The sequence below is a fragment of the Procambarus clarkii genome, chromosome 88, assembly GCF_040958095.1.
Source record: "Procambarus clarkii isolate CNS0578487 chromosome 88, FALCON_Pclarkii_2.0, whole genome shotgun sequence".
NCBI lineage: Eukaryota > Metazoa > Arthropoda > Malacostraca > Decapoda > Cambaridae > Procambarus > Procambarus clarkii.
This window is the reverse complement of record NC_091237.1, coordinates 22,068,879-22,096,015: the sequence shown is the minus strand read 5'-3', so window position 1 is coordinate 22,096,015 and position 27,137 is coordinate 22,068,879. Positions and strand designations below refer to the sequence as shown.

Below are 27,137 nucleotides of genomic sequence, written 5' to 3'. Positions count from 1 at the left end.
TTGGCTGCACATGTGACGTCATCAGCAACAAATGCAGTTGATTATGGAAACAAACTATTAACTTTATCTCACAATCGGGTTATTTATAATAAGAAATTTAACATGAAACTTAAAACTCGACATTGATAATTTATTTATGTGTTTTTAATTGAAATATATATCGAAGGATAATCCAAGGATTATGAATGGTTCCTCCATGTAAAATCCATTGTGGTCACGTGACCCGGTGTTTCGCGCCATCTTTGCCGCATGTTCGCCTGTCTGGCTCCGGAACTCGTAGAGAGAAGGTCAGTTGCTGTAACAGTTAAGGCCTCGCCGTTATTGATTTACGCCCCACTTCCTCTCCACCTCGTGAGCACACCAGCACAACTCTAGGCTGGGTTTACTGCCTTATGTCCGCAGAACATTGTGTTGCGTGGTAAAAATTGTTAGGCATTCCAAGGCCGCACATTTTAAAAGCGCGGCAATGCTGGAAGTCTAGTGAGCGCGGCGCATGTTCTTGTTTCTGGCGTTATTTGTGTAGGAAGGCGACTGTCGAGGGCGTGGATGAGAGGTGGTAGTGTGGGCGTGGAGAGGAGTGTGTGGGCGGCCATGGTGGAGGGTGACAGTTATGGAGGGAGGCCAGCTGGCCGTGAGGTCTTTGTCTGGTGCTCACGTGGAGCACAGCCGCCATGCGCCGCCCGCACCCTCCACCATCAACCACCCTCGCCCACCATTACCACACCCTCACACTCCTCTCTAACACCTCATAATCTAACATCAACTAACACATCAAATTATCACCCCCTAAATCGAGGTGTAGGAATATTTTGACTACGGTTTAATTTTTGGATGCGTGTGGAGCCACCGGGGTGTTGAAGTGTAGCATTACTGGGGGTGGTAATGTGGCGGGGAAGGTGTGGGGGTATAGGGTGTGGGTGTGGGGGGAGTGTATGGGGTGGTCACACTTTAGGGTGAGGGCTGCGTAGGCCGGCCACCATCACCTGGCTCCCGCCGCCCGCCTCTCCCTCACTACTCTTGTACTTCTACACCCTCCAACACTTAAATCTTGGTCCTCACTCGCCAACAATTGGTGGGTTAGCTTAAGTTCTCTTTATTTGGTTTGATAAGTGAATGTATAGCTTATACATACAAAAACTGGAAATTAAGTATTGAGAGTTAATGGTTGAATGAGTAATATAAAGGCAAGTGTGTGAACTTGGTATGGCAGGCTTGAAAAATAGCCTTGACACCTGGAGAGGTTTGATGTAGATGGGCACTGCCCAGTTTGGGCTGACATGCCCAATGGTGTAGCTCCTCTGATGCAGGCAACTTCATACCTAAGACTTAACAGATTTTAAAATCTAACTGAACATAGCTTATCCTGGCAGTTTTAACACCTAGAAAAGTTGATTTGTTGCAATGCCACCCAGCAACTTGACGACTGGACGGTAGTGATCTCGCTTCTTGCGGGTCTGCATTCAATCAACTAAAGTGGTTGGGAACCATTATTTTTTGTCCTAACCTAATTCCTTATCCTCCTAGCCATTTCAAGTACTACATAGTATTAGTGGCTTAAGGCTTTCAGATAATTACCATGTTGTGTTAGTGTCCTTAGAATTTGATGGTGTCCTTACTGGTGTTCTTGCACATGTTCAGAAGCATCATAAACCAGTTTTGCTACTAAAACTATGGTGCTGGTCACATGCCATATGCACTAATTTTTAGTATGGTCACTTAGTTTAAGAATAACAATGTTCACTTTTCGTGATCCTACTGTTCCAGTTTTGAATGTTATATTTTGTGGTGGTCACCGCTCTGCAGTATAATGCAGCATGATTGCATTAAATTATGTATTTTTAAATGCATGGCTTGACTAAAATGACTAAATGCTGGGGAACCTAGTAGTTGACTACGTGTCCAATACTTAAGGAATCTGATTTTGGGTGTATTAAATTGCAGAATATTCCTGGCTGTTAATAGGCAGTCTGTATCAGTGTTGCTTTCATCTTTCATTTCATTTTCATTCAATTGTGCAGAAGTATTTTGCTAGCCATAAATTTGAGTCTGGAGTATGAAGTGTAGTACGGTATAGGCTTCTCGCATTCTTTGTGGTCCTCTGGTTATAATTTACTATCTAACTACCCCTAGGATATTGTAATTTCTTTAAAACCTGTTCACATAATTTGTAGGTTGAATAGCCCATTTTCTCCTATTCCATAGTTCATAATGTAGCATTTATTTAAATTAGTCATCAGCTAAGTGTTGCTCCATCCAGGTCATCTTGGACACACCAATTGTTTCTCTATTGGTAGCTTGGAATCTACAAACATTTTTATATAATTCTGTACTTCTGGTAGTGTATTCACATAGAAAAAATTATTACTGGTGTTAGAAACTGAACTGATGTGCATCTGGTTACTACCCACATTTGTAAATTTTTCAACCATGTCATATCTCACCCTCTCCAATATATATTTGTTTATAGAAAACACCTATATGGGGGTGTCAAGCCTTCTATAGGTCAATGTATAAATGAAATTCTATAAATGCCATCAATCCATCACTTGTCTTTTAAAATCTTTACTCTTATAGAAACTGATTTATACTGGATCTTAGTGTTCAAAAATTAGTATCAATCTCCAGGTTTTCTACCCATTGGGTTTTATTTTTCCAGTGATTCAAATAAATCGTCAATATCAGTCTGTTGAGGGTCTTATCATTTTTTCAGATTGGAACAACTTTTTCCATATCTGCCAAGACTCCTATATAAAGAAACATGAAAAATTGAAGTACAGAACTATTTGAATGCTCAACTCTGCTATAAGTTGATTGTGCATTGGAAATTATATTGATGCATTGAGAATTGAAGAATGCTAGACTTGGCATTCTCTCTGAAACTCCATCTGGGCCAACTGTTTTATTTACTTGCTTTCCTTGAGCATAGTTTTCATTGTTCATGCCTCCTATGTACCCCCACATCGCTCTAAAATTTGTATAGATTCATTGGAAACTTCATGTCAAAATCTTTGTAACAAAATGTAAGACTCCTTCCCGATGAAGTACTAAATATAGCAATGATGGAACATCCTCCATTGTTGTGGGCTGTTTTACATGTTGATGCAAGAGATTTTGGATAGGGTTTATCCATTGGATGGTTCAAAAGTCCTGTGCATGTATAGGCTTCACAGTATAAATTTCAAATTTGAAGTTGCCAAGTATCAACATTTGATTTCTTTATCTTTGGCCCTTTTTTTGTCATCTAGCTCCTTAGGCAATGTATTGCTTGCTGATGAACTGTAGGCAATAAGGATTATTAGTGTAACATTGATAGATCTCTTGGCATCATTGTTGAATTCAGTGGTTAAGTATTGATACTCTTGCTTTAGTGATTTGGAACCATTTATAATTGATGAACAGACAGCCAGTGTATTTATACATGTTAGGCATACTGTATATCAAGGTCCCTTGCCCAGGATACAACTCCACAAGAAGCTGACTAAATCCTGAGTACCTACGTACTGATAGGCAAATAAAGGGATTAAGCAATAGGCAATGTGCACAGCCACATAGGCTCTATACACCACCTATCCACATAGGTTTCAAATGTAGATATGATAGAGCCCAGTAGGCTCAGGAACCTGTACAGCTGTTGATTGACAGTTGAGAGACGGGACCAAAGAGCCAAAGCTCAACCCCCGTAAGCACAATTAGGTGAGTACAGCCATTTCTGTCCTGCCTGGGATTTAAATCTGGAATTCTCAATTGTGCAGAAAACAACCCAGACTGCTACTGGGACCCTGCATTATAATTAATTATAATGCATTTAGCCCTGTATTAGAAATAATTTAAGATAGCAATTTCTTAATCTCTTCTAATTTGTCTCCAAATAGCTTAGCTCCTCGGGAATATTGTCTTGCTTAAAATTCTTTCATTGCATTTATGCATATACATTAACTGGCATCTTAAGCTGTACTCTAGTATTTAGTCTGAAGTATGAATCTTCATACTTCACTGGTAAATTATGATTTCTGGTGTCTTAAATTGCATTTTTCATTTAATTAAATATTTTAATGCAAAGCCCTAAGACACTTTGTTCCTTTCTTCCAAAATGTCTGTTTTTTCAAGGAGTTTAATGATAGTGGACCATGTCCTCTGAAGAGGGTTTACTGGAGAAAACCAAATATTAGTGACAATAAGCTGTTTATTGAAATTCTTTGGTTTCTAGTAGCATTTAATTTAATAAGTTGGCATGGTTTGTAGTAATCAATGCATTCTCAGAAATATGGCATGCTAGCTAGAGATTTTGAAAATATAAATTTCCTTAGTGTCATGACTGCTTGATTGGCTTTGTTTTATTTGGTAATAATCAAATATGGTTATTTGAGTTGGAGTAAAGGATTACAGTATACAACTACAGAATTATGAAAATCCCCAAATCAGGATTATGTATATTTTCTCTTAAAGCATTTGAAGTAATATGGATTAACAAATTAAAATGTTAGGTTGTGTAAGATGCCTTTTATAAATTGTTACCCAGAATAACAGCCAGTTAAAGCTCTGCTCCTTTGCCAGGTAAGTCCACTACGGGCTCACCATAGCCCATGCTACTTTGAACTTTGTTCAAAGTAGTTAAATCTAAAACATTATTTCTACAATTCTGCGCTGAGCAGGGTAAAGTGAGTATTGAGCTATACTAAAGATGATACAGCACAAGGGATTTGAATAATACAGTACAACCGTTGTGATGGGATCCCTGGTTTCAAAGGTTCTTGTAATCCTATAATTTTTCTGGGTAATGCTGTATTTGCTTGGTTATGACAGGTACTGTCAGACAACAGTAGGTTGTCAGATCATTATTACCAGATCCTTTCTTTACATGCTGCTTTCCTGCTATGGGCAGATTTGATTTGTCCCCTGGATTTTGTTTGGTCCTCATTTTTACTATATTTAAGTACCTGGCATTTATCACTTGTTACAAATCAATATTTTCTGCTGCCCAGTCAAAAAATTTATTAATACCTGCTTTATCAGTCTTCAACAGAAGTAATTTTCATGCTGGTCTTTTTATCTGCAAAAAGACACAAAGCTGTGACTTGTATTTATGTATGTATGAAAATAGGGAAAAGCAGTGGTGCAAGGACTGTACCATGGTTTATGGAATTGTAACCAATTATCCTGCAGTTCTAGTGTCACTGACCCTAGAACCCTATTCTTGTGGACCCAAAAACTTCAAAGACATTAATCAGAAAAATTATGTAATTACCTTTAATATGCTCAAGCAATTTTTTTTTTAATTTCAGAATTTGACCACTTATAACAATGGCTGATCCAGAGAAGGGAACAACGGCAGAAGCACCACCACCACCACCACAACCCGCTGCTGCTGCAGAGGAAGAGATGACAGAAGAAGAAATGGAAGAGGTAGAGGAGGAAGAGGGTGGTGAGCGCAAGGAGCTGGTAGACAAACTAATGAAGGATCCTCAGGTGCTGGCTGCCCTCCAGACCAAACTCCGTCGCTTCCTTGGCACTCCCTCGGGTTACATTAGTGTAAGATGCAGGGGTGGAGATTTGATTTAATCGAAAAGATTAAATCATTAATTTATAACTTTAGCAATAATGCTATTAGCTTTACTCCATACCCATCTGCATGGGGGTAAATACAATCACACAAGGCATAATTTTTTGAAGAATATCGAATCAAGTTTTGTTGCTTGGCTTTTGCCAAACTAAAATCATATATTTAGTAAAATATAATGCTGTATAGCATAAATTTAAATGTAAGGATAGGATTAACACTGCCTGCTAAGAAAGTATAGATTTAAATGCATTGGCACGTGCGCGTCTGGGATATAGTACTAATTTTTATAATAGAAACTTACATTAAATATTTTCTGCTACATAATTTTTGAGCCATGCCTTACTGTCCAGATAGTTGGACTATAGTAATTATATATTGCATTAAAGCAACTTCATTGTATAGGTTCTTCTATTTCTAAATAAAAATAACTACACAAATGCATTTACAGTGCATAAAGCATGAATGCATTGCTAAAATTTCAGATTTAATTTTTGGCGCAATAAGATTAAGCACTTTCTGCAGTCAATTGCTTGCCCAAATATGAACAGATAAAAACTCCACTGCCATATTGAGCTATATTTAGTGACCCACATTTTTCTATCCCCCTCCCAGTGTTTGTGCATGTTTAAGAGTAAGGTAATTTACATAGTAGTATAATAGTCATGTGAATGTTGAGGCTTTAACATCTGGTAAATGCCTGTTTCTACAATGGTCATTCTTGTTTTAACTTGCATTGCAGTTTGAATTAAACTTAAGTTAAATACAGTAAGCTTCATCTTGTATGCAAGTGCTACTATTAATCCTTGATACTGCCATAGCTTAAGCAGCTTGTGTACTTTGGTATGCCTTTGCATCTCATATTTGGTTTAGGGTGTTGGAGCTGTAGTTTGGGTAGTAGTATGTTTAGCTTGCTTAATACTTTCATTTTTAAATTGCTTACCAAGATGAGCTGCTGCTTGTTTAATTGTTGCTGGTATTAGTTACTGCCAGTTTGGACAAATGTTAGTTATGACTGGTTCATTTTAAGCATAAATTTCTCAAATATAAAAGTAACAAGATTGAAGGTTTGAATTATTAGTGTAGTAACATTAAATGTAGATAGCCACTAGAAATAATAAATTAACTTTTGGAGCTTATCACCTTTTAGGCTTTTAATACATTTTTTGTATAGTAATGACTGATATTTTTTCCATGCCAACTTTTTTTTTATAATATAACTGACATGCTAAATAGTTATTGCTTTTATGTATTTTTGATACTTAAACGTTGATGCACAGTTTGCATTTGCTCCAGTTTCTGGAAACAAATATAGTAAAATATAGGTAAAAGTAATTGAAATAGCTAATTTCTCAATTTAAGAACTGTTAAGGACCTCAAAGGAGTAATATTTGTCAATGAAAAATTGTGGCATACCAAGAATAATATAATTTGTAAAGGGCAGAAACTAACAGTTCAGTGGGGTTACGACCAAATTTTTTTTTTTTTTTTTCTGGGATAATGTACCCTTGATGCTAGGTACCTGGATAGCTTGACCCAGTTCAAGCCATACCAGGTTCTTTTCTTTATTAGCCTACCAGAAGCCAAAACCTGGGGTCCCAGCTCCATGGGGGTGCAAGAAGCAGGACGATAGGTCACAAACCTAGAGAAGGCCATGAGATTGGCAAGCCAAAATGATCATTGAGGTAAACAAATCCTAGACAAAGAAAAATTAGGCACCTAGCAATTAAAGGGTTCACTTAATTACATGTGTAATGAGTGATTATCTAATTGGGGGTGATTATACATCACTACAATCCCCTTCTTTCCATTTAATTAGGCTCACATTAATAGCTAAATGGCATAATGGATCCAATTGTATTTTCAGTCTTTACCACTAGCAGTGAAGAGACGTATAAAGGCATTAAAAAAGCTGCAGCTCCAATATACTGACTTAGAGGCAGAATTCTACAAAGAAGTTCATGCTTTAGAGGTAAGGTTGTAGTTTTGGTTAATGCAGGTATGGCAAACAAAATTATTTTCAGATACATTTTTTAGTTTAATATTTAATCTATATTAATATTTAATCAACTTGTAAAGTTTAGTATACATTGGCAGACAATTTACTTTTAATTTTGGGTGCTTGTACCGATTATTCCGATAAATAAGGTAATGTTTTTTAGTTAATTAAACCATATTTAAATTAATATTTTAACAAGTTTGAGGATCCAAGTGTTAAAGCCACTTACTGTACACATGAATGCTGCTAAATACCTTGAAAAGATTAGTAGTTGATGCAGATAATCTACAGTATTACAATTGACATCATTGAAAGATTATAAATTACTACAGTTTCTTTTAAATAAGTTTCCAAATTGTCTGACATTATCCTTCCCTCTTCACTTATTTTCGTAAGCACTAGCCATTTATAACATTTATTGTTTAGCTATTATTATTTAGCCATCTAGCCATAAATTTTGAATTTCCTTATATGCCACTGTTTAAGAATTGCACCAAAATATTTATATTGGTTCTTTTTGCAGGTTAAGTATGACGCGATGCACCAAGCCTTGTACGAGAAACGAAAACTGGTTGTGAACTCCGAATATGAACCAAATGATGATGATTGTGATTTCCCTTCAGATGATGAAGAGGAGGAAGATAAAGCTCTTAGTAAAGACATGGAAGAAAAGGCAAAAATAGATGAAAAAGAAGAACCAAAGTGAGTTTAAATGTACTTTCATTGATTATTAATTTGATTTACCTTTGACAAGAAAATTCAAGTTCAGTTCTTAAATTTAATAGCTTTTATTTCTTAGGGTGCACGATTTTGATGAAAACACAAAAGGCATCCCAGAGTTCTGGCTGACTATCTTCAAGAATGTCGACCTACTAGCAGAGATGGTTCAAGATTATGATGAACCCATTTTGAAGCATTTAACAGATATTCAGCTGAAGTTCCATGATGAGCCAATGGGCTTCACTCTAGAGTTTCTCTTCAGTGAAAACGAGTTCTTCACGAACAAGGTTTTAATAAAGCATTACGAGATGAAATGTGTTCCAGACAAAGATGATCCCTTTGGATTTGAGGGGCCAGAAATTTTTAAATGCAAGGTATGTTGGTTTAGTGAATAAAAGATTGCTAATTTTAACTAGGTTATTGCCAATGTTAACCGGTTTAAATTACTGTATTTGCCGGTGTATAATTTATTAATATATAATGTATATTGTGTATATACACACACAGTTTGTGTGCTTTTCTCCTACCACCTCCTTCCTTTTATTTATTTGTTTATATATATGTATATAAAATTAAATTTGAAAAATGTGCCTAAAAAATTGGCCTGCATCTAATGCAGCTGTATTACAGATGAGTTTCTAGGTAGTGCTATCAGGTTTATTCTTGAATATGGATAATCATTTTTTATATTTAGCCATTGCAGCATGTCAGTTTTTACTGTGACAAACTATTTAAACCTTCAATAAACAGTTTAGTTTTGTTTTGCTAGTAGCTTAAACAGTAATTGGTCATTTGTTTGTTGTTGTTGGAAATGACACTTCAATGTCTTTTCTTTTCAAGGTAATAAAATTAGCTAATCAGCATTTACATTGGTATATTCGTTACAGCCTATCTATTTGTTTTGAATTTCATAAAAATTAAGACTTGCAAAGATAGCAGTGTAATTCTCAATGTAGCATGTCAATTTGATTTTCCCATCAAAAAGGTCACAAATCCATTTAGCCTTTTTAATACAACTTTAATTCACTTTTCAATAACGTCAATTTTTGTCAGAAACTAGCAACAAAAGTATTGATGCAATTTGTTTAATTTTCTAAAATCAGATGCCTGCTGAAGTAACTATACTGCTTTCTTAGAAGCAATTCCTTCATGATGCATCCGTGTTGTAATATAATCCACAACCATTAGTAAGTCTATTAATAAATTGCTTGCATAAAAGGCCTAACTTGTATTGTCAAAATTTGAAGTTGGGAGATCTTGCCGGCTTATATGGAAGACTTGTACTAAAAACTGCATTGATCTAGTAGTAGGCATCCATCAGTCTTAGGAAGAGTATGGAGTTGTGCTCTGGTTGTCGGTCTGGGAGTGGCCTCTCCAGGGCGCAAAGCCAGGATAGGTTGATACGGGGGAGAAGCTGTTACCCAGACAGCAGGTCCCCCGCCCCCTCGCCACGGCTGACCTATAGTTTAGTAAAATGTATTGATTTTATCAAGTATTTTGCATTTATTTTTGTGCCACATGTTCAAGTATTTTTTTTTTTACATAAATGAAAATTAAACTGCCATTAAAGAACACTTTAGCAACATCCAGTATAGCTATATAGCCACTGCACAAGTGCTTTTTTCAATTACATGACCTTCATTTTATTTCTTGCTCAATATTTTAGGGATGCTCCATAGACTGGAAAAAGGGCAAAAATGTAACTGTTAAAACAATAAAGAAGAAGCAGAAGCATAAATCTCGTGGGGCAGTTAGAACTATAACTAAAACTGTGCAGAATGATTCCTTCTTCAACTTCTTCAATCCTCCACCAGGTGGGTGCAAATGTTCACAACTATCCTGCTCTTATAAAATGTCTGCAATGAATGCTTTTGTATTTTGTGTAACTATCGTGCCAGTGATGTTTATTTGTGGCAGTCTCCCATGTTACTAACTTGTTGAATAATTGTCAATTGGTTTTTAAGTCTTAGCAAGAAAAATGTTAACATGAAATAGTGGGTATTTACTGTTGACTATAATGTTAGTAGGGAAAACTTGATGGAATATTTTTTAACTGGTAACTCCTTAAATGGAAGGTAATGTTTCCCATAGATTTCCAATGCCCATTGTTTGTAATAACCTGAAGTATATAGTGTAAATATATTTTCTTGCTACTAATGTCTACATTCTAAATAAAATATAAATATTAGTTGATATATATTTTAGGAAGTTTTAGTTGAATGAGTTTGTATAATTATCAAATAGTTCCCGAGGACCCGGATGAAGATATGGATGAAGATACCCAGGCTTTATTGACGGCCGACTTTGAAATCGGTCACTATATCCGTGAGCGAATTGTTCCCAGAGCAGTCCTCTTCTATACGGGCGAAGCATTAGATGACGAAGATTTTGAAGAGGAAGAGGGAGAGGAAGGTAAGAAGTCGTATATTCATTACCAAGTACCAAGCATTGTGGCACAACTTGCTGCTATGTAAAATATCTTAACGTAAACATTCATTGAAGGAATTGACTGGTCCACAAATGGAAGTCAATATCAGTTTCCTAGGAATATAAATGTTGTCTTTGAATTAGTATTAAAAAACCAGGTCATTTAGTAGTCGGTTACCTTTTAGGGTGTTTAATGTTTTAAATTCAGATTAGTTTATAAAACTATCACTAAGTTCCAGGAAGGCTTAGTGGGTGGCTGGAATTAACATGACCTTTTACAATTGTTGAAAGCATGTGTTATAGACAACCAGCTTTGCAGATGTGGCTAAATCTGGTAGTTAATGTTTTCTTTGAAGTGCTGCAACTGTATCCAAACCCTTAGCATATAAGAGTGAATGTAATGGCTAAAATCTGACAAATGAGGACCTACTGGGCTTCAAATGATGCAAATATAGGCAAGATTAGGTTTAATTCAATGGACATGTCGAGCAGTAGCAAAGAGCTGGCTTATTCGATCTTCTGGGACTAGTAACAAAAATGTTTTATTGGACAATTTATGCTGGCAAACCCATTTGTGGTCCCAGGATGCATCTAACTGGACAGTTGACGGTAAGGTTTTGGATACATCAGGTAATGGCCTATGACATTAAAATTAGTGTAATAGCATGTTAGTTTTTGATGGTCTTACAGATGTTAGCGCTAAACGGATTAAATATTTGTAATACAGTGTCAGTGTCCCTTCCCCAAATTGAAATTTTTTTTTTTTACTTTAAGCTATTAAGTGTTCTTTCAGAGTAGCACATGATTGTGGAAAGGTGTTGATGTGGTCTGACATTCCTCAGAGATGATTAGAGGGGTAGTAGTTGTGTAACTTAAGACATTAATATTATACCGAACCCATAGTAATGTACCATAAAGTTTCACTAGTGTAGCCACACTTATCCCAGAGGCTACTAAATATTTTGACACTTCACCAAAAATGTGGCATCACCAAAATTACCACAAATCAGAATGGGAAAATATTATTTTCTTCGGTAAATGAGTAATTTGTATTATCATTTATGGAAAATGAATACAAAATCACTAAACTCATTATTTAGTCTTGTTTGGGCATTTGGAGCAGTGGTCACCATTCCTTCTAACATTTGTCAATTCAATTTATTATGCACCCATAACAATCCCGTGGGCGGTGGTGGAAAGGGTTAGAGGGGCACATAAATTGGTTCAGGAACTGAACCCCCCATAGTTGTTTGGCTAAGCAAGAGAAGACTTTGAAGCTAGGCCCGAAGGTTTTTCTTAAATAATAAACCTGTGCAAAGAATAAACATCTTGGGCCAACATAAATCTGCTTAAATGCTATGAGTGTATGGTAGGAGACCAGGAGCTGAAAGATGTATGACTTTTAATTTTGTAGTTTTCTATGATGCCATTGCACTCTGACCTGGCATACAATGGTGCAATTCATTGTGGGCTTTCCTCCCCAATTTCATTAGTTTCAAAGCTGTGTACGCTGATACCTCCACCAGTTTCTTCTTGAGCCTTCCTATTGGTTCGATTCCAGGAGTGTTCCTCTTAATTGTCATGTTCATAACCATTCATCCCAGCCTTCCACTGCTTGCCTTATTTGATGCTTCTCAACACATTTTTTCTGTAACTGATGCGAGACCCTCTAGGCGAAGGACATAAAAGGACAGTTACCCTGTGGGGAAGGGGGTAGCAAATGTCGAATATCTTTTTCCTAGTATCATATCCAGCATTGAAGGAACATCTTCCTTTATTCTCCTAGCTTTTAAAGTGTTGATATATGTCTGTAGGATGGTTTAGGAAAGTCCTAGTAGATACCTACCTTGAGGTGCTTCCGGGGCTTAGTGTCCCCGCGGCCCAGTCGTCGACCAGGCCTCCTGAAATTCCTACTTGATTCCTAGTAGGAATCTATAAGTCCAAAAGTTCTTGATTTGCTTTAATCTCCCTCAATTCTTTTCAGTGTATTTATACACGTGTTTGCTGTAGTATATTATAACTAACGTCTGTAAACAATTACTCTAGTAATATTTTGCCAAAATGAAGAGCTGATTTGGGTGGACTAGAAAGAACCATGTAAATGTGCTTATTCGATAAGCCTGAATTTTGAAAATCACCTGGCAAAGCACAAGAATATTTAGGCCGAAAGATTTACAAAGTTACCAGAGATTAGAGAAAGGAACCGAGAATAGAATTAGCAGTCACTGAAATTGAAAATACTAGACCAGAGTAAAACATATTGAGGTTAATGATGGGGGTAATAGGCCTCCAGGTTAGGGATAATTGACGTGGAGAGAGCGGGTGTACCCAGACAACACTTTGGAATGCAAAATGGCATAATGTAAAATTAAGTTATTCCATGGGTTGTAAAACTTCTACTAGTTTGAACTAGTAGAAATGACAACTATCAGTGTTACACGTGAAAGTACGACATAACTAGCAATTTGTACAATGCTCCAGGTACAATATTCGAGACAAGAATCATGATATTAACTGTGCTCCTTGCAGACTCATTTAGGTAAACAATTGTGATGGAGCGCTCATGCTTTTATTCTAGGCCCAACCATTTGGACTGGAGGGTAAAGTGGTGATCTCACCTATTACGGTATCGGTCGGCATTCATTCGCCAAATGTTCCAATAATTGGTCACGACTTTTTTTTTCCCCAACTCAAATCCTTACCCTTTATTCCAACAGTGGCATAATGGCTTTGTGCCTTCCTGACTGGTACCTTGCTCTCGTCCTTGCGCGCTCTCCCTCGCACGCTGCCTCTCGTCCCCCTCGTGCGCTGGCTCACGTCATCGCACGTTCTCTCGCGCGTGCGCTGGCTCTCGTCCTTGCTATAAAATTCAATACAGTACCTTATTTTTTCATTTTCATACTGCTACTTAATTCATAAGTTTAATATAATGCAGGTATGTGATTTAACTACGGATGGAAGGGCTGATTTGATCAATGGTCTCCTTTCATTCAAATCTGGTGAGAAAATATTTAGTGGTTGGGGTAAAGAGTGGGATGGTTCTTGGTTAGATTTGCTCACTTTAAACTCGCCCATTCACATTCTTGGTAGCAGTAGCATCTCCTTGAAGTATGTCTATGCAGCATGGTTTAACTGTAGTTACCAAGGCATTCATTCTTCCCCATAGTGCTACACCAAGCATGTCTTCTGGAATACAGTGAACAGCTTTAGCAACACTTTGCATTCCAGTTGCAGTTCATCACTTCAGATGTTCTTTGTGCACGTGTGTACAAAGAATTGCAAACTAGGACCTAAATTACCTAAAGCCCAGCTCTGTAGATAAATATTTTAAGTTTCTAGGGAGAAGTAAATAACCCAGTTCCAATACCCGACAGCATTTGTATAATTGGTATCTGTTAATTTGATGGGTAGATTATGGCTCTTAACCCACTTATCTGGCACACTTGACCTTGTCATGAGGTAAATGCAATATATATTGTTTAATATCTGCTAGTCAACCCTAAATTTTCTTTTTTTTTATTCAGCGTTTTTAGTTCATATGCATCACGTTTTGTGAATTTTGTTGCTCAAACTCTGCATTATTGGAGTACACAGTCGTCCATACAAGTGTGCATGCTGTAAATATTCCCAAAGCCATGTACGTCTTCAATGCACCGTTTTCTCATGAAACTACATCGAGGGAAAAGATTCCGGACGTTCCGTCCCCACACCATGACCATTTTCTTTTGTTGCATGATCACAGAAGTGATAAGTGCAACATATTCATAAGGGCTTTAAAACTAAGTAATGGCTCTTTTTTTCAAATGTGGCGGGGTGGGGATGGCCACCATTTTCCACACTTCAATGATCACAAAGGGAAAAAAGTTTAGTAACCTTAAGAAAAAAAACAGGGGAGGTCATACTGGTTTGGACTGTGTTGGAAATAAAGTTTAAGATTGCTAGGTAACATAATAGAAATAGATGGGGTTGCTAAATTCTTTTAAATGTAGGTTAGACAAATTTTTGGTTGGGTATAAAAGTAAATTGTTGCATTGGCAAGTAGCCTGCCTGCAGTTTCCTTTCCTTTCCTTTTTTTTTTTTTTCTCTCTCTCTCCTCCTTGGCGCTCCCTTCCCAACTGTTTATGCTGCACAAACTACATGCTTACAACTACTCATTGTGTGCCTCTAGTTGTATGGTTGACATGACCTTCACTAGATACTCTTAGCACAAGTGTGGGGGCAAGCACCTTCAGTAATTTTGCTGTACCTAAGACCCTGAATTCTTTCTAAATATTTAGAAGACTCCGGGTCCTACCAAACTAGACATAAGGGTGCACTTGAAACTGTTGGTTGCCTATATTTTTCTTTAGGTCAAATTTGCAAGATACTGCTCACGAGCCAGAGCCCACAACTGTTAAAATATAACATGGCTGTAAAATTTTACACAGCATGTAAATGTATATTGAAAATTGAATCCTTTGAAGCTAGCTGGCAATGCAGATATGTTAGACCTTGATATCTGATGCCTAATGAATTTGGCATCAGACTCTGTTGCATCATATTTCCCATTGGTTCAGTTTTCAAGAGTAGGAATGGACTTCAGATAAATTAAACTAATTATAATTGCACTAGAAACAAGAATCTTATCAGCTGAAAAGTAGAGAAATAGGTAAGCCAATGTGGTGAAGTATTGAGAAAATACTTTATTGGTGGAGAAGAACTTGTATTGAAACTAGATAAAATGATGAGTATGAAGTGTGTTAGGTGGTTGTTGGCACTTGTTGCAGTTATGCATGTACAAAATTATGGATATGAGTACTCTTTATCAAAGTTGTACCATATAATGGCTTTTACTTTTTAATTTGTAGTGTCATCTTCCAAAAGTATCTTAAATATTTAAATGTATTTTAGCATGTTGAATTATTGTGATCTTTTTGTCTTTTGACTCTCTATGGAAAGCTTGGTTAAGTTTAAATATACTGTATTTTAGTAGGACGTTTAACTTGAATATGACCTATTCTGCATTTACAAAGCTTGAGCTTGGGTAATAGTTAATTTTACAGTAGTATTACCATGTATTTAGGCTTTGTACAGGAATTGCCTTTAGGGGTTTGACAAATTTACACACACTAACCACCACCTCAACCTTTGCTCAAAATAGAATATTGGAGGAAGTGTTCCTTTACCAGTTATAGCTTTGGTGTTAATTTAAACTTTTCTCCCCCTTCATCTATACCTTCTGGTGTTCAGTTTTAACACTATAGTGGTCCTGTCTCACGTCCAGCACCCAGGTGTCATCATCCCACACACTGATGCAGAGTTCAGTTTGCATTGGTGTGTTGGTGCTGAATATACAAAAGTATTAGAAACAATTAAATGCTTCATTATCAATTTTTATATGGAAAGGAGTAATGTATAGCTGTAACACACACACACACACACACTACTTTCAGTAGCTCTGGTAATTTGTAGTTCCCTGAAGTTTATGCATGAATGTGTGGATGGGACACACCACTGCACATAAAAATAATCACTAATGTCATTCAACAGCATTAAGGTCTTTGCAAAAGTTAGTTTCTTTAACTAGTCTTTAACTAGTCTTTAACTAGTTTCTCTTACTTTTAATGAAGATTATGCTACAAAGGCTCAATGCATCTTTTATTGAATGATTAAAAAGGTATGTGGCTAATATTTAAATTATGCCATGCCTCTAAAACTTTCCTATACCTGGTAGGCACTTTGGCAGAAATGTTGCCTAAAGTACTGTAAGTTGCCTAAAAGTACTGAAAAGTTGCCTAAAGTACTGTGTATCATTACAAATGTTTGTGCAATGTACTTAGGATTGAAGTTGTAGACCATCTAAGTACATCCATTCACATTATTTAATATAGATGTTAACACTTTCGCGCTCTCGGCGCTCGAAAAAAAACAATACCCCAGATGCTTTCGGCACTTTGCGCGCCTACGCGGTAAGACCGAAAAGTGTACACTCTTTTGACTGTCCTGACAATAATTGAAGGCGCATGTATTTAAATTTGGTATCACTGTGTTCGCAATGAAATTGTCTATAAGAGCATACCTATAAAATGCAGCCCAAGCATAAGGAGTATCAACACCAAATAAAAAACTATGCAGATCACTCGCCGAGAGCGCCAAACAGCAACAAAATGTTTCCACTCTCTTAATCGTTGCGAAGCCTACAGTTGTCCTACATCGCTAATTTTGGTATCATTGGAATCGCAATAAAATTCTCTACACGGACATATGCATATGAATGTTTAATATAGGTAATTGCCCACCCGCAAGAGTGTGTGAAGTGGAGTAGTTAGCCGCGAGCGCACTGGCGAAAACACGGGGGAAATCATGCTTGGAAAGTTTATACGTTTCCTGACCCTACTTTTCTATGTACGTATTTCTTTTTTATACCAATGTGTTCGCAATAAAATTTTCTATAAGATGAACTGTATAACATTTGTACAAAGCATGTGTAAGAGAAGCGCCAAATATAGAACCACGTCGCTCAGTATGCGTTCGCGGCAGAAACGAACGCATTGTTTTCGTTCGTTTGATGTTTGTCATGTTTATACTTGTTGAAACATTTTATAATTTGTATGACAGTGATCGCAGTAAAATTCCCTACACAGACATATACATAACACATACAAATATTTCCCACGTGTTGGATATATCAACGGCTAAAGGGAACCCACTGCCACACGCTCGCCACACCCCCAAACATACTTTGTGTATTTTTTTTTTTACTCATAGAAGTTTGTGGTATAATAATCATTCTGGTACCAAAACATTCGCAAATAAATTCTCTACAAAACAAAAGTATCCCCATCCATTTCGGTTAAAAAATGGAATTTATAGAAATATTTTTTCGATGGACGAGAAAAGTAGGCAGTTATGCGGAATCGTAAGAGAAAACTGCGACGAGTTATCTCTAATATAAAGCGCGAAAGTGTTAACACTAAAGGTCTGAATTAATTAATAATCGGTGCTATCTGAATCTTCTGACGGCACTAATTTTATGAAGTAAAGGTTTTCTTTGACTTTTGTGAACCCCTATCCGTGCACTGGTATTCTCTCGCAACCTTAGTCACTTGTCAAATGTTTTGTTTCGATAAATTTTGTCTTTTTGCATCCCTTGATACACCATAAAAAATTCAAACGATTAAATACTAGAGAAACATTTAATATGGTGAGAATTGCTGGTTTGTTGTGAGTGGTTGTCAAGGGTAATTTTAGGTTTCTCATCATAACCAATATGATCATGTGCTTCCATATTCAGAAGGTTAAGTGTAGGTGCAAGTAGAATGGTTAAGTTAAAATTGGAGATTGAAGCCGAGTGAATACAGCAAAACTACAGTAGATTATAAATCACTGGGACTGCTATAGTGTGTTATTTAAGGACTTCTCACATTGAGCTCCTTCTCATAATGTAAGATACTAGAAGGAACGGGGGTATTAGTATTTTTTAGCTGATGGGTGTGTAGGTTATCATTTGAAGGTTTGTTGTTCCTTTCTAGTGTAAGAATCTCGGTTGTAGTTAATTTGATGATTTTGTTGAGGTTTATTATGTTCACAGGGTCAATAATCAGTTCAGTGTAGCACCATAGCATCATCCAGAAGTTAAGGTATACTAACAAGACTAACTTGCTTTTGACAATTTTTAAAGTTGTATAGATAATCATGTTTGTTCTTGGCATGATATCAGATGGTTCCTTAAAAGCTTGGATATAAAATAGTAAAATAGATGCTTTGCTATAATTTTAGTGGTGTGGAAGATGCATGGGTGTGGTCTGGTGTGAAATATAATTTTACCAATGCTGGTGTAACAGATGTTTACTTTGATGATTATCTAAATTCTATTTAACAGCCCTGGAAATTTAGCATTTCATCTTTATCCAACAGGGTGGTACAAAAGTCATTTGCAACTACTTGTCCACACTTAACCTCACCAACACCTAAACTACACCACTTTTCTCCCACCCTGTATGTTATCTTGTATCGCTCGCAAATTGCTTAATGTGTGTCATATTGAATTTTGAGTAATGTTTGAGCTGGGAGTGGACAATTGGTTTTCACTGACCTAGACTTAGCTCACATTAGTAAATACAGTACCTCCAAAAGTTGGAAGGGGCCCTAGTGTTTTAGTTGCTCAAGAGCTGCACACAGGCTTCTGAGAGAGTTTGCAACAGCTAGTAGGTCATATTAAACTTTAACCTTTTAATAAATCATAAATCTAGTGCTCTTTGGTCTTGACACAGTTTTGAACAACAAACCTTTACTTGATTATATTCATGATATATACAATGCAGTGACATTTTGTATTTTAATTACAATTAATTAAATTTTATTTTATTTAAGGAGAGGAAGGTGATGATGATGAGGAAGAGGATGATCCAGATTATGATCCAACAAAAGAGAAGGTAGCAAAGGGTCAGCCGCCAGAGTGTAAACAGCAGTGACCATCTAGTAAAATCTAGGCCTTTCTTCAATGACCTAAAGTAGCAACATCTGGGGCCTTTAATTAACATCTATAGTGGCATGAATATGCTGTATGGTTGTATGCAAGTGGCGGTTTGAAAAGTACCATTGCATAGGGAGTTCAAAAATGTTGAAACTGGTTTACTTGACATGTGCAAGATTTCTATGAAGCTAATTATGCAGTAGGATATATTTCCAGCTGTGGAGTGTTCTTGCATTTTAGATTTGTGTAGGAATATATATTTTTTCTTGATATGAAAGAATTGCATAGTGGATTATGTTGAATGCTCAGTCCCCCAGAGTTGCTGAATACCCGATGTAACTAGTAATTTTTCAGTATGGACAATTATTTAATTAGATCTCTTCATATACCTTAATTAAAATTTGTTTCAAAAGAATTGTTAGGTTGATGCCTATAAATAAGTTGTCCATACATATGGTTTAAGTTGTTGGGATAAGTCTACGACTGTTAGTCCGTTATGAGACTAGCAACGTAGGATCTCTAGCTTCATCCATAAGGGTACTCCAAAATTCTCTAAATGTGATATAATGCATATGAATCATTCTTTGCACTTTTCTGTAATCAGTTGAGATTTATAAGTTTTAGGTTAATGAGGAATTATTTTTTACCAGTCACTGCATTACTCAGAGCTTTAACAATGTATTTGATGGCTGTTACGTTGCACTGATGTCCCAGATTCTCTGGATATTTTGGTCATGTAAAAACAAAAGTTCCAGAGAATATTAGTTGGAGGGATTTACAGAGGTATTACATTGTCCTGTTACAGGAGTTCATTAGTGAAATTTTAATGAGGCTCTTATTTACATGGGTGTTAATTGCCTAATAAAGTATGGATAAATGGTGTAATGAGTATGCTTGGTAAATAATTGTAATAGCTTTGTTACCACTACTGCTAATATATATATATGCTCCTTTTCCAACAACTGTTTCTCTACCCTATCCTTGTGTTTTGTCTTGTCTGCAGGAGTTTTCTTAAATGTCAATGTCCTGCACTTGTCCTTTGTGAAATAAAAGTCCTATTTATTGAATATTCCCTTTGTCTCTAAAGCCTTCCGTTCACAATTTGTCTGCTTAAATTTCTGCAGCTTTGGCAGAATGCTGCTAGTTTTTTATTCTTGCATTAATGAAAAGATTTTATGTTCCTTCTAAATATACTATTAGTCTCATTTAAAGCAGGATGTTACACCATTGTCTTGCATTACAGGAGATAAAATGGTAAAAATGCAGTTTTTGCTGTATTTAAAATAGGGCAAATGGGTGTCAGATTTACTAGAGCAAATACTCATATTGCAGGAATTAATGCACTGAAGAATCTTGATATACTGTACTATAAATGTCTGCTGTTTCAAAGTCTAGTGACAATTGCCAGACTCCTATACACACACACTGGTGCAATATGATTATTTTGCTTTCTATTGTAGCCTTTTTCATGTTTTAAGCAATATAATGCTTTACCACGTTTTGAACTGATCATTTTCCAGTACAATGGTTAAATTTGCACGTTCTAAATTTTCTTAGATATTGGCTTTGATGTAACTGCCCTTCTGACTAAAGCCTTGATGTAACCACTGTTGGTTTTCGTGATTGTCATTAGGTTCGTATCTCGCACAGGCCTAAATAGCAAGTTTAACTATTGATAGTCTTGTGTTCTAACTTTAAACTCCAGCACGTGACTAATCAGTAGAGTAATAGTTTCCTGTGTTGATACATTTGATGTTATAAGTTTTGTAAGAACCCTTTAAACCTGATGCTTTGATTATATTTTAAATGTTGCATCTTGTGAAGTCAAATGGCTGCAAACAAGTCTTTCAGAAACTTTTTTGGCTTGACACATGCGCTGCTGGTGAGACTAGAAAACATTAACATAAACATAAAACCAGTATATACTTTCGATCATTAATAGGTATCTACTGCTAACATTAGTTGGTTTACGCTTCAAAAAAAATGACGGCTTTGAGCTTGCCTTCTTTCATAAGATAAATGTCACTTGCCTTGTACTGTCAGCATGTAATGCATGTATTAGTGTGCCATTTTCAAGACCCTAAAACTGCTTGTTTGCATCTTTCTACAGCTGAAGGATCTTATTTGGGGGGAGGGGGCGGGGGTGGCAGTTGACAATATCTGGGAAATGCCTTCATGCAAAAATTTGATACTGTTTAATTTGTATCATTTTGAAAATACCAATTTTTATAATGTGTGATTTAGTCCCCAAATGCCTTGCAACATCTTTTAGTCCAACACTTTATATGATGACCTTAATGGTAATTTTTCTTTTGATGGTAATTAACTTTGTTGAACAAATTATCATCCATATTAAAGTTCAAATAAAATTGGTATAAATGGGTGAATTTCACGCTTTATAGTACTATGTATAAATTTATCCAAATTTTCCTAATTGTTCCTTGAAAAGTACTAGCTGGAAACTTATCAGGGCTGATAAGTTGTTACTGTATGACTCCCCCCCCCCCCCCTTGTGCCTGTATTGTGTTAATTTCTAATCAAGTTATGTATGTCAAAATTTATACATTTTCAGCAACCAGATATTACTAGTTTTCTGGGAAGTGGTGTGAAATACACTGAAATAATGTTTGAGGTGGTGGGTAGGAGAGGCACCTGCTGGTCAGCTGCCTCTTAGATGCCTCGGTAAATTATACATTTAACATTTTACATTCTTGGATTTTTGCATTTCTGAACATTTTTTCTCAAATGTTTTAAGATATATAGGATAGGATCGTGTGGATTCAAGTTCCAACTGGATTCTAATGTAAAGTGTAGCAGCTATTTTCAGGAGTGATACAGTCTGCCATCACATGAGCACTGGGGTGATGCATATCTGGTGTCATTAATAGTCTTGTTAAACAGTGTATCACTATCTTTTGACTATTGATATACCTTGGGAGATTTATTTGGACATGCTAATTACTATATTTTAACTTGGATTCTTAAGTAATGAAGACCTGCAGTTTTTGTCCTAATTTTTGGGGGATGGGGAAATTTTGCTTTCCTGTTTTTAGTCATGTTCCCCTCAGTGTATCTGATTACTCGTCTTATTTGCTCTCGTACTTCCTAATTGATGTACTGTATTGGGCTTTTGAATATGTAAATTGTGCTGTGGTTTTGGAAGCTCGGCACTACCTGGTCATCCGAGAAACTCCACGTTTCAAGTAGCTGGATACGTGTAGGTCCTTAAAGTCCTTCTGGATAAAGGTCCACTTGTTAGTTATCTAATTTAGCTTCTAATTTTTTATTTATTCATAACTGATATATTTACATGTATAAAACTTGCCATGCTAATTGTCAGCTTTATATGCTATAAATTATTCAGAACTTGCATACAATTAACAAAAGTACTGTACCATTATTTAATCATAGGGAAGTCATCTTTTTGAAAAGGTAAATGTGATCACTTTTGCACTATTTATAATAGCATTTTCTTAAGTTTGCATTGCTCCAACAATTCTATAAGAAGGAACATTCTTTTCATGGGAAGTTTTCAATACCGCTAAAAGTCTCCCATTTAATATTCCATCTGTCCTCCAATATTTTATTTATTTGTTTTTAATAAATTTTTATTTTGTATTGTAGGTTTGAAAGCTTTCGACCGTTATTCATGCCTCCATCCTTGCCCACTGGCAGAGTTGTTGATCTGTTATTGGTAACAAACTGCGTACTCTTAAGAGTCGTGTGGATTTCCTCCTACCACCGTAATCGGCTCTGGCAAGGTTGCATATCGGCCATACATGCTTAACTCATGGACACTTAATGGAGTGCCACCCTGCTCCTTATTGTCTAAACTGCATTGGCCCTCTGTCGTGCATATCCTAGAGAATGTGACTTTCAGGACGAGCGTGTCTTTTTTTTTCCGACCGTCCCTCGATAGAGTTCTTGGTGAATCGGATACTTTTGATACTGTTCGCTTTATGCGTTTTTCATATTGGCATCCTTAGTAATATTTAGTGCCCTCTGATTATTCCGCACATTTTATGGTGCTACACAGCCTTTTTGGCTTAGTGCCTTCTTTTGATAATTACTTACATGCAACCATTGGAATTGGCCCTTCCCATTTTTCAAAATCCAATATTGGATATTCATCTTTATAAGGCAGTAATTTTGCTGGGTTCCCAAAAATATTGGCATTAGCTCCTAATGATATAACAAATTTTGTCGCTCAAGCCATTTGTGCTCTTCCTGCCTAGAACTTCCCTACTCTGATTTCTCCCATTATTTGCTCTATTGTCTTCCCGGCTTGGTGCCATCTTTTCATAATTGTTATTCAGGATGCATTTTGCAACTGTTAGCGAGAAATGCTTATGAAGCCCTGGTCTGCTTCCTTGATGACTTTGCCATCCTTGTGGCATAGTGGTAACTCAGAGCCCCAACCAGGGAGAATTGACTGGGCATCTATACTTAACTGTTCAAACCGCAGTAATTGGAGACCTGGTTATAAACCAATTTGTGGATTATATTCCAGGGGAAACCTAATAGGGTAGAGCTAAATGTAAGCTAGGAGAAGCAGCTCTATGCCTGCTAAGAGTTATTATTGCTTTCCAATTTTCTGGCTATTGTCACAGCATCATTCTCCCCAGTTCTTGGTTCATCTGTGCTAGGATTTTTCATATACAGCATTATGGTGGGTAATCCATTTTGACTATGTTCGTGTGTGTGTTCGTATCTCTGGCTATGCGTGTTCAGGGATTGTGGCAGTCTAACTGGGTGATGGCTATGCATTTTCTATCCACCCTCGCTATGCTTATGTGGCACTTGGGCAAGTGTTTTGGTGCTACTCTGTGATTCATCTTTCCAGGCTTGGTGCCTTGATTAAATTAATTACCAGGTCCTGCCTTTCTTTTCTTTTCCATAGATCAGTGTTCTCAAGTTATTTTGTTTAATTATAATGTGTACAGTATTGAGGGGGATAACTTGAGAGTCGGCACATATTGTTGAATGTACTGTATTATGATGGTACTTTTTGTGCAAAACCCTCATTGGCTTCCCTTTCTCACCCTTTTGATGGGCATGTGAAGATGGCACAAAGATTATCTGGTCTATCAGTTTACATGTTTTCTAAAGTTTTGTACATTGTCTCCACATGTTTTGTGACATTCATTTGCTTTGGTGTAGGTTGTTTTAGATCTCTAAACTTTTCCTCCCTTAAGGATACCTAAGTTTTATATATTGTTGCAAAGAGACATAAGAAAGTGGATAATTTCACAATAATAAACCAGTGATTTCTTTCAAATCGGCTAGTGATGGATTATTGCTTGATCACTTAATGTTTTTTTTTTTTTTTTTTTAATTAAAATTGTCTATATTAATTAAAGTACATTTTTGCATTACATTAAAGCCCTACGATACAACAATTAATATTACTGCTGTACGGTAGGTCTGACCTACTAGGCTTCAACCAGTTCCAGTCCTGGTTTGGACTTGACATTGTACACTTGAGAAATGTAAAATTGAAAGCTGGTGTAATATTGTGTGTAGGTTTGCCTGGTGTGATTTAGTCCACATAGCCACACGTGTTGCTTATTGGTCACTAGTGTGCGTGTATCACTGCCAATGTCTGCATTAACACCCTTCTCTTGTTATTTTCTTTATTGAATTGGAATTATAATTGAGCTTAATATGTAGCTTTATCTCAACTTCTTATCCAGAGTTAGATTTGATTCGTTTCTGATGTGCAAGATTCTTTGGCTCTTGGTTTTTGTAATGACAGCTTCCAAGCTGTATACCTTGTGTGCATTGTTTATACCACTTTCCTTCTCATGCCTGGTCATTTTACCCATATTACTGTTGAAAATATATTTGCAGATATGTATTTTCCCAATTGTTTTACTTCCATTTGTTAACAAAGTTCCTTAACTATCTCATTTCTTACTTTTCTTGTTATAGACTTATACTGTAATTGTTTGCTCTAAATCAGTGGTTCTTAACCTTTTTTTTTGAGTCATGGACTACTTTGAAGGTCTGGTGAATGCTATGGAAAATCCTCCCTAGAAAAGTGCACGTAAACTGCATACAATGAATATACTTTGTTATTAAAAATTGATATTCTCGTATAATGTATGACAGCACAAAATATAAATAAACATCTATGGACCCCAGGTTAAGAACCCTGCTATTAATGGTACATGACAATAGACTTGTTTTATTTTTTTTTGGGGGGGGGGGGGGACAGGACCGATGTATTTCCCTACACAGCTTAGTTATATACATGTGCTTAACATCTCAAAATGTATGGATATGTATTAACCCTTGCTTGGTATCTGAATTGCACTTATTTTAGAGAAAGAATTTTCTACAGGTGTGTACAGTGCTAATATGTCTGCAGGTGTGTGTAGTACTAATATGTCTGCAGTCTTACACTTGTATGAAGGTAACTGTTGATTGTGTGAATGGGTCAAATTATCCACGCAGTGTCCTCATGCTATGACTCAAATATTTATAAACATAGGTATCTTTATATATAAAGATAAGAGAAAATAGTTATATGAATAGTTCATAGTATAATACATTTGCCATTATGTTATAAGTTATCAATTGTTAGGGTCATAGATTCCCTTGGCTATAGTGCTGTATGTGGTAACATTATTCATTTTGGTGTGTTTTAGCCCCTTATGAAAACCAATATATATATACATACAGTATTTGTCTAAACTTAGCAGTTAACATTAAACAGTAGGTCCTTGAATGTGATATCCTATCCTAATAGGTGAAGAAGTGTAAGATACGGGCATGTCCCGGTCTGTGGCACCCCCTGACTGCCTGTCTCAGCCAGGTTAAGCACAAGGGACTCATTCTTGATGTTTGTTCTTTACCTATAATTCCTTAATGTTCTATATTTTGACCTAAAAAGAGCATCTGTGGGGGACCAAAATAGTAAACTACATGAAGACATGGTGCTTTAGTTAATTTATTTACACATTTACATGTTAGAGAGGGTGAGGAAAAGTTTCAGAAATGGCCTGTTATTTAATTTTACATGTCATTTAATACATGTGTTGAATCTCTTATAATTGTAGTTTCTATAATACACATTTGACAAAAATCCCTGAATAAATTATATGCTATTGTGATAATAGTTTTTCAGTGAAATGATGTTTACCCAGTGAGGTGAACGCACTCATTAAGTAGATGTTTTCGGGCTTACATTTGAAAAACAACTTTAGCTTTTAGCTTTAAACTAAGAAATGAAGGTTGTGCATTTTTCCACAATGTTTAAAATCATTACCCATGTACCATAAGAGATGGGTTTGTATATATTTACTTTGCCACAAGGACATCGGTGACACTTGAGACGTGCACAGTTTTGTATAGGAATTAGAAGCAGAATAGAGTTAATACTCGATGGAAAAGTAAAGTTAACATACAATGGGCAGAAATGGTGATACTCATTGAGATGCAATATAACTGATGAGTTTTCCTTCAGCATATTAGTTTAATGTTTGAGTTTAATAGGACAAACGTTAAGAAAGAACAAGGATTTTCATGATTGTTGACCAGACCACACACTAGAAGGTGAAGGGACGACGACGTTTCGGTCCGTCCTGGACCATTCTCAAGTCGATTGTCGACTTGAGTATGGTCCAGGACGGACCGAAACGACGTCGCCCCCCGCACCTATTGTGTGGTCTGGTCAACATACTTTAGCCACGTTATTGTGACTCATCGCCTGCATATGGATTTTCATGATTATTCTTTGATGGATTAGAGGGGCTACTTGTTGATTCAGAGGATCAACATTACCACGGCAGGGTCTCTGCCAGGCCTTCTGGTCGCTGGTCCTGATCAACCAGACTGCTCACAGCCATGTGCTCAGCCTGGTTGATCACGTTAGGAGCAGATTAAATTACTCTAGAACAAGTTGGTACTGTATTATCAATATGCGTATCTGCTACGGTATTTGCTATTTAAATTTTGGTTGTTTTAAGATGGGGAAG

The 27,137-nt window shown here is 36.5% G+C and overlaps 1 protein-coding gene across 8 annotated transcripts; it reads left to right on the top strand.

Annotated features, from left to right (window-relative positions):
- Positions 1–160: 160 nt before the first annotated feature.
- On the top strand, positions 161–26,213 carry LOC123745753 (nucleosome assembly protein 1-like 1). Of its 8 annotated transcripts, none has more exons than XM_069317705.1 (9): positions 161–287; positions 5,283–5,529; positions 7,425–7,529; positions 8,080–8,258; positions 8,356–8,650; positions 9,943–10,090; positions 10,521–10,688; positions 11,288–11,312; positions 19,056–26,213. In XM_069317705.1, the coding sequence occupies exons 2-8, from the start codon at positions 5,302–5,304 to the stop codon at positions 11,296–11,298; spliced, it is 1,134 nt and encodes a 377-aa protein (XP_069173806.1). In that variant the 5' UTR covers positions 161–287; positions 5,283–5,301; the 3' UTR covers positions 11,299–11,312; positions 19,056–26,213. The 8 variants fall into 8 exon arrangements, 7 of the variants coding, with proteins under 7 accessions (XP_069173806.1, XP_069173805.1, XP_069173807.1 ...); XM_069317704.1 differs by having other exon boundaries at positions 11,288–11,333; positions 19,056–19,202; XR_011225747.1 differs by lacking the exon at positions 11,288–11,312 and adding an exon at positions 13,639–13,702 and having other exon boundaries at positions 162–287; positions 19,056–19,202.
- Positions 26,214–27,137: the final 924 nt, after the last annotated feature.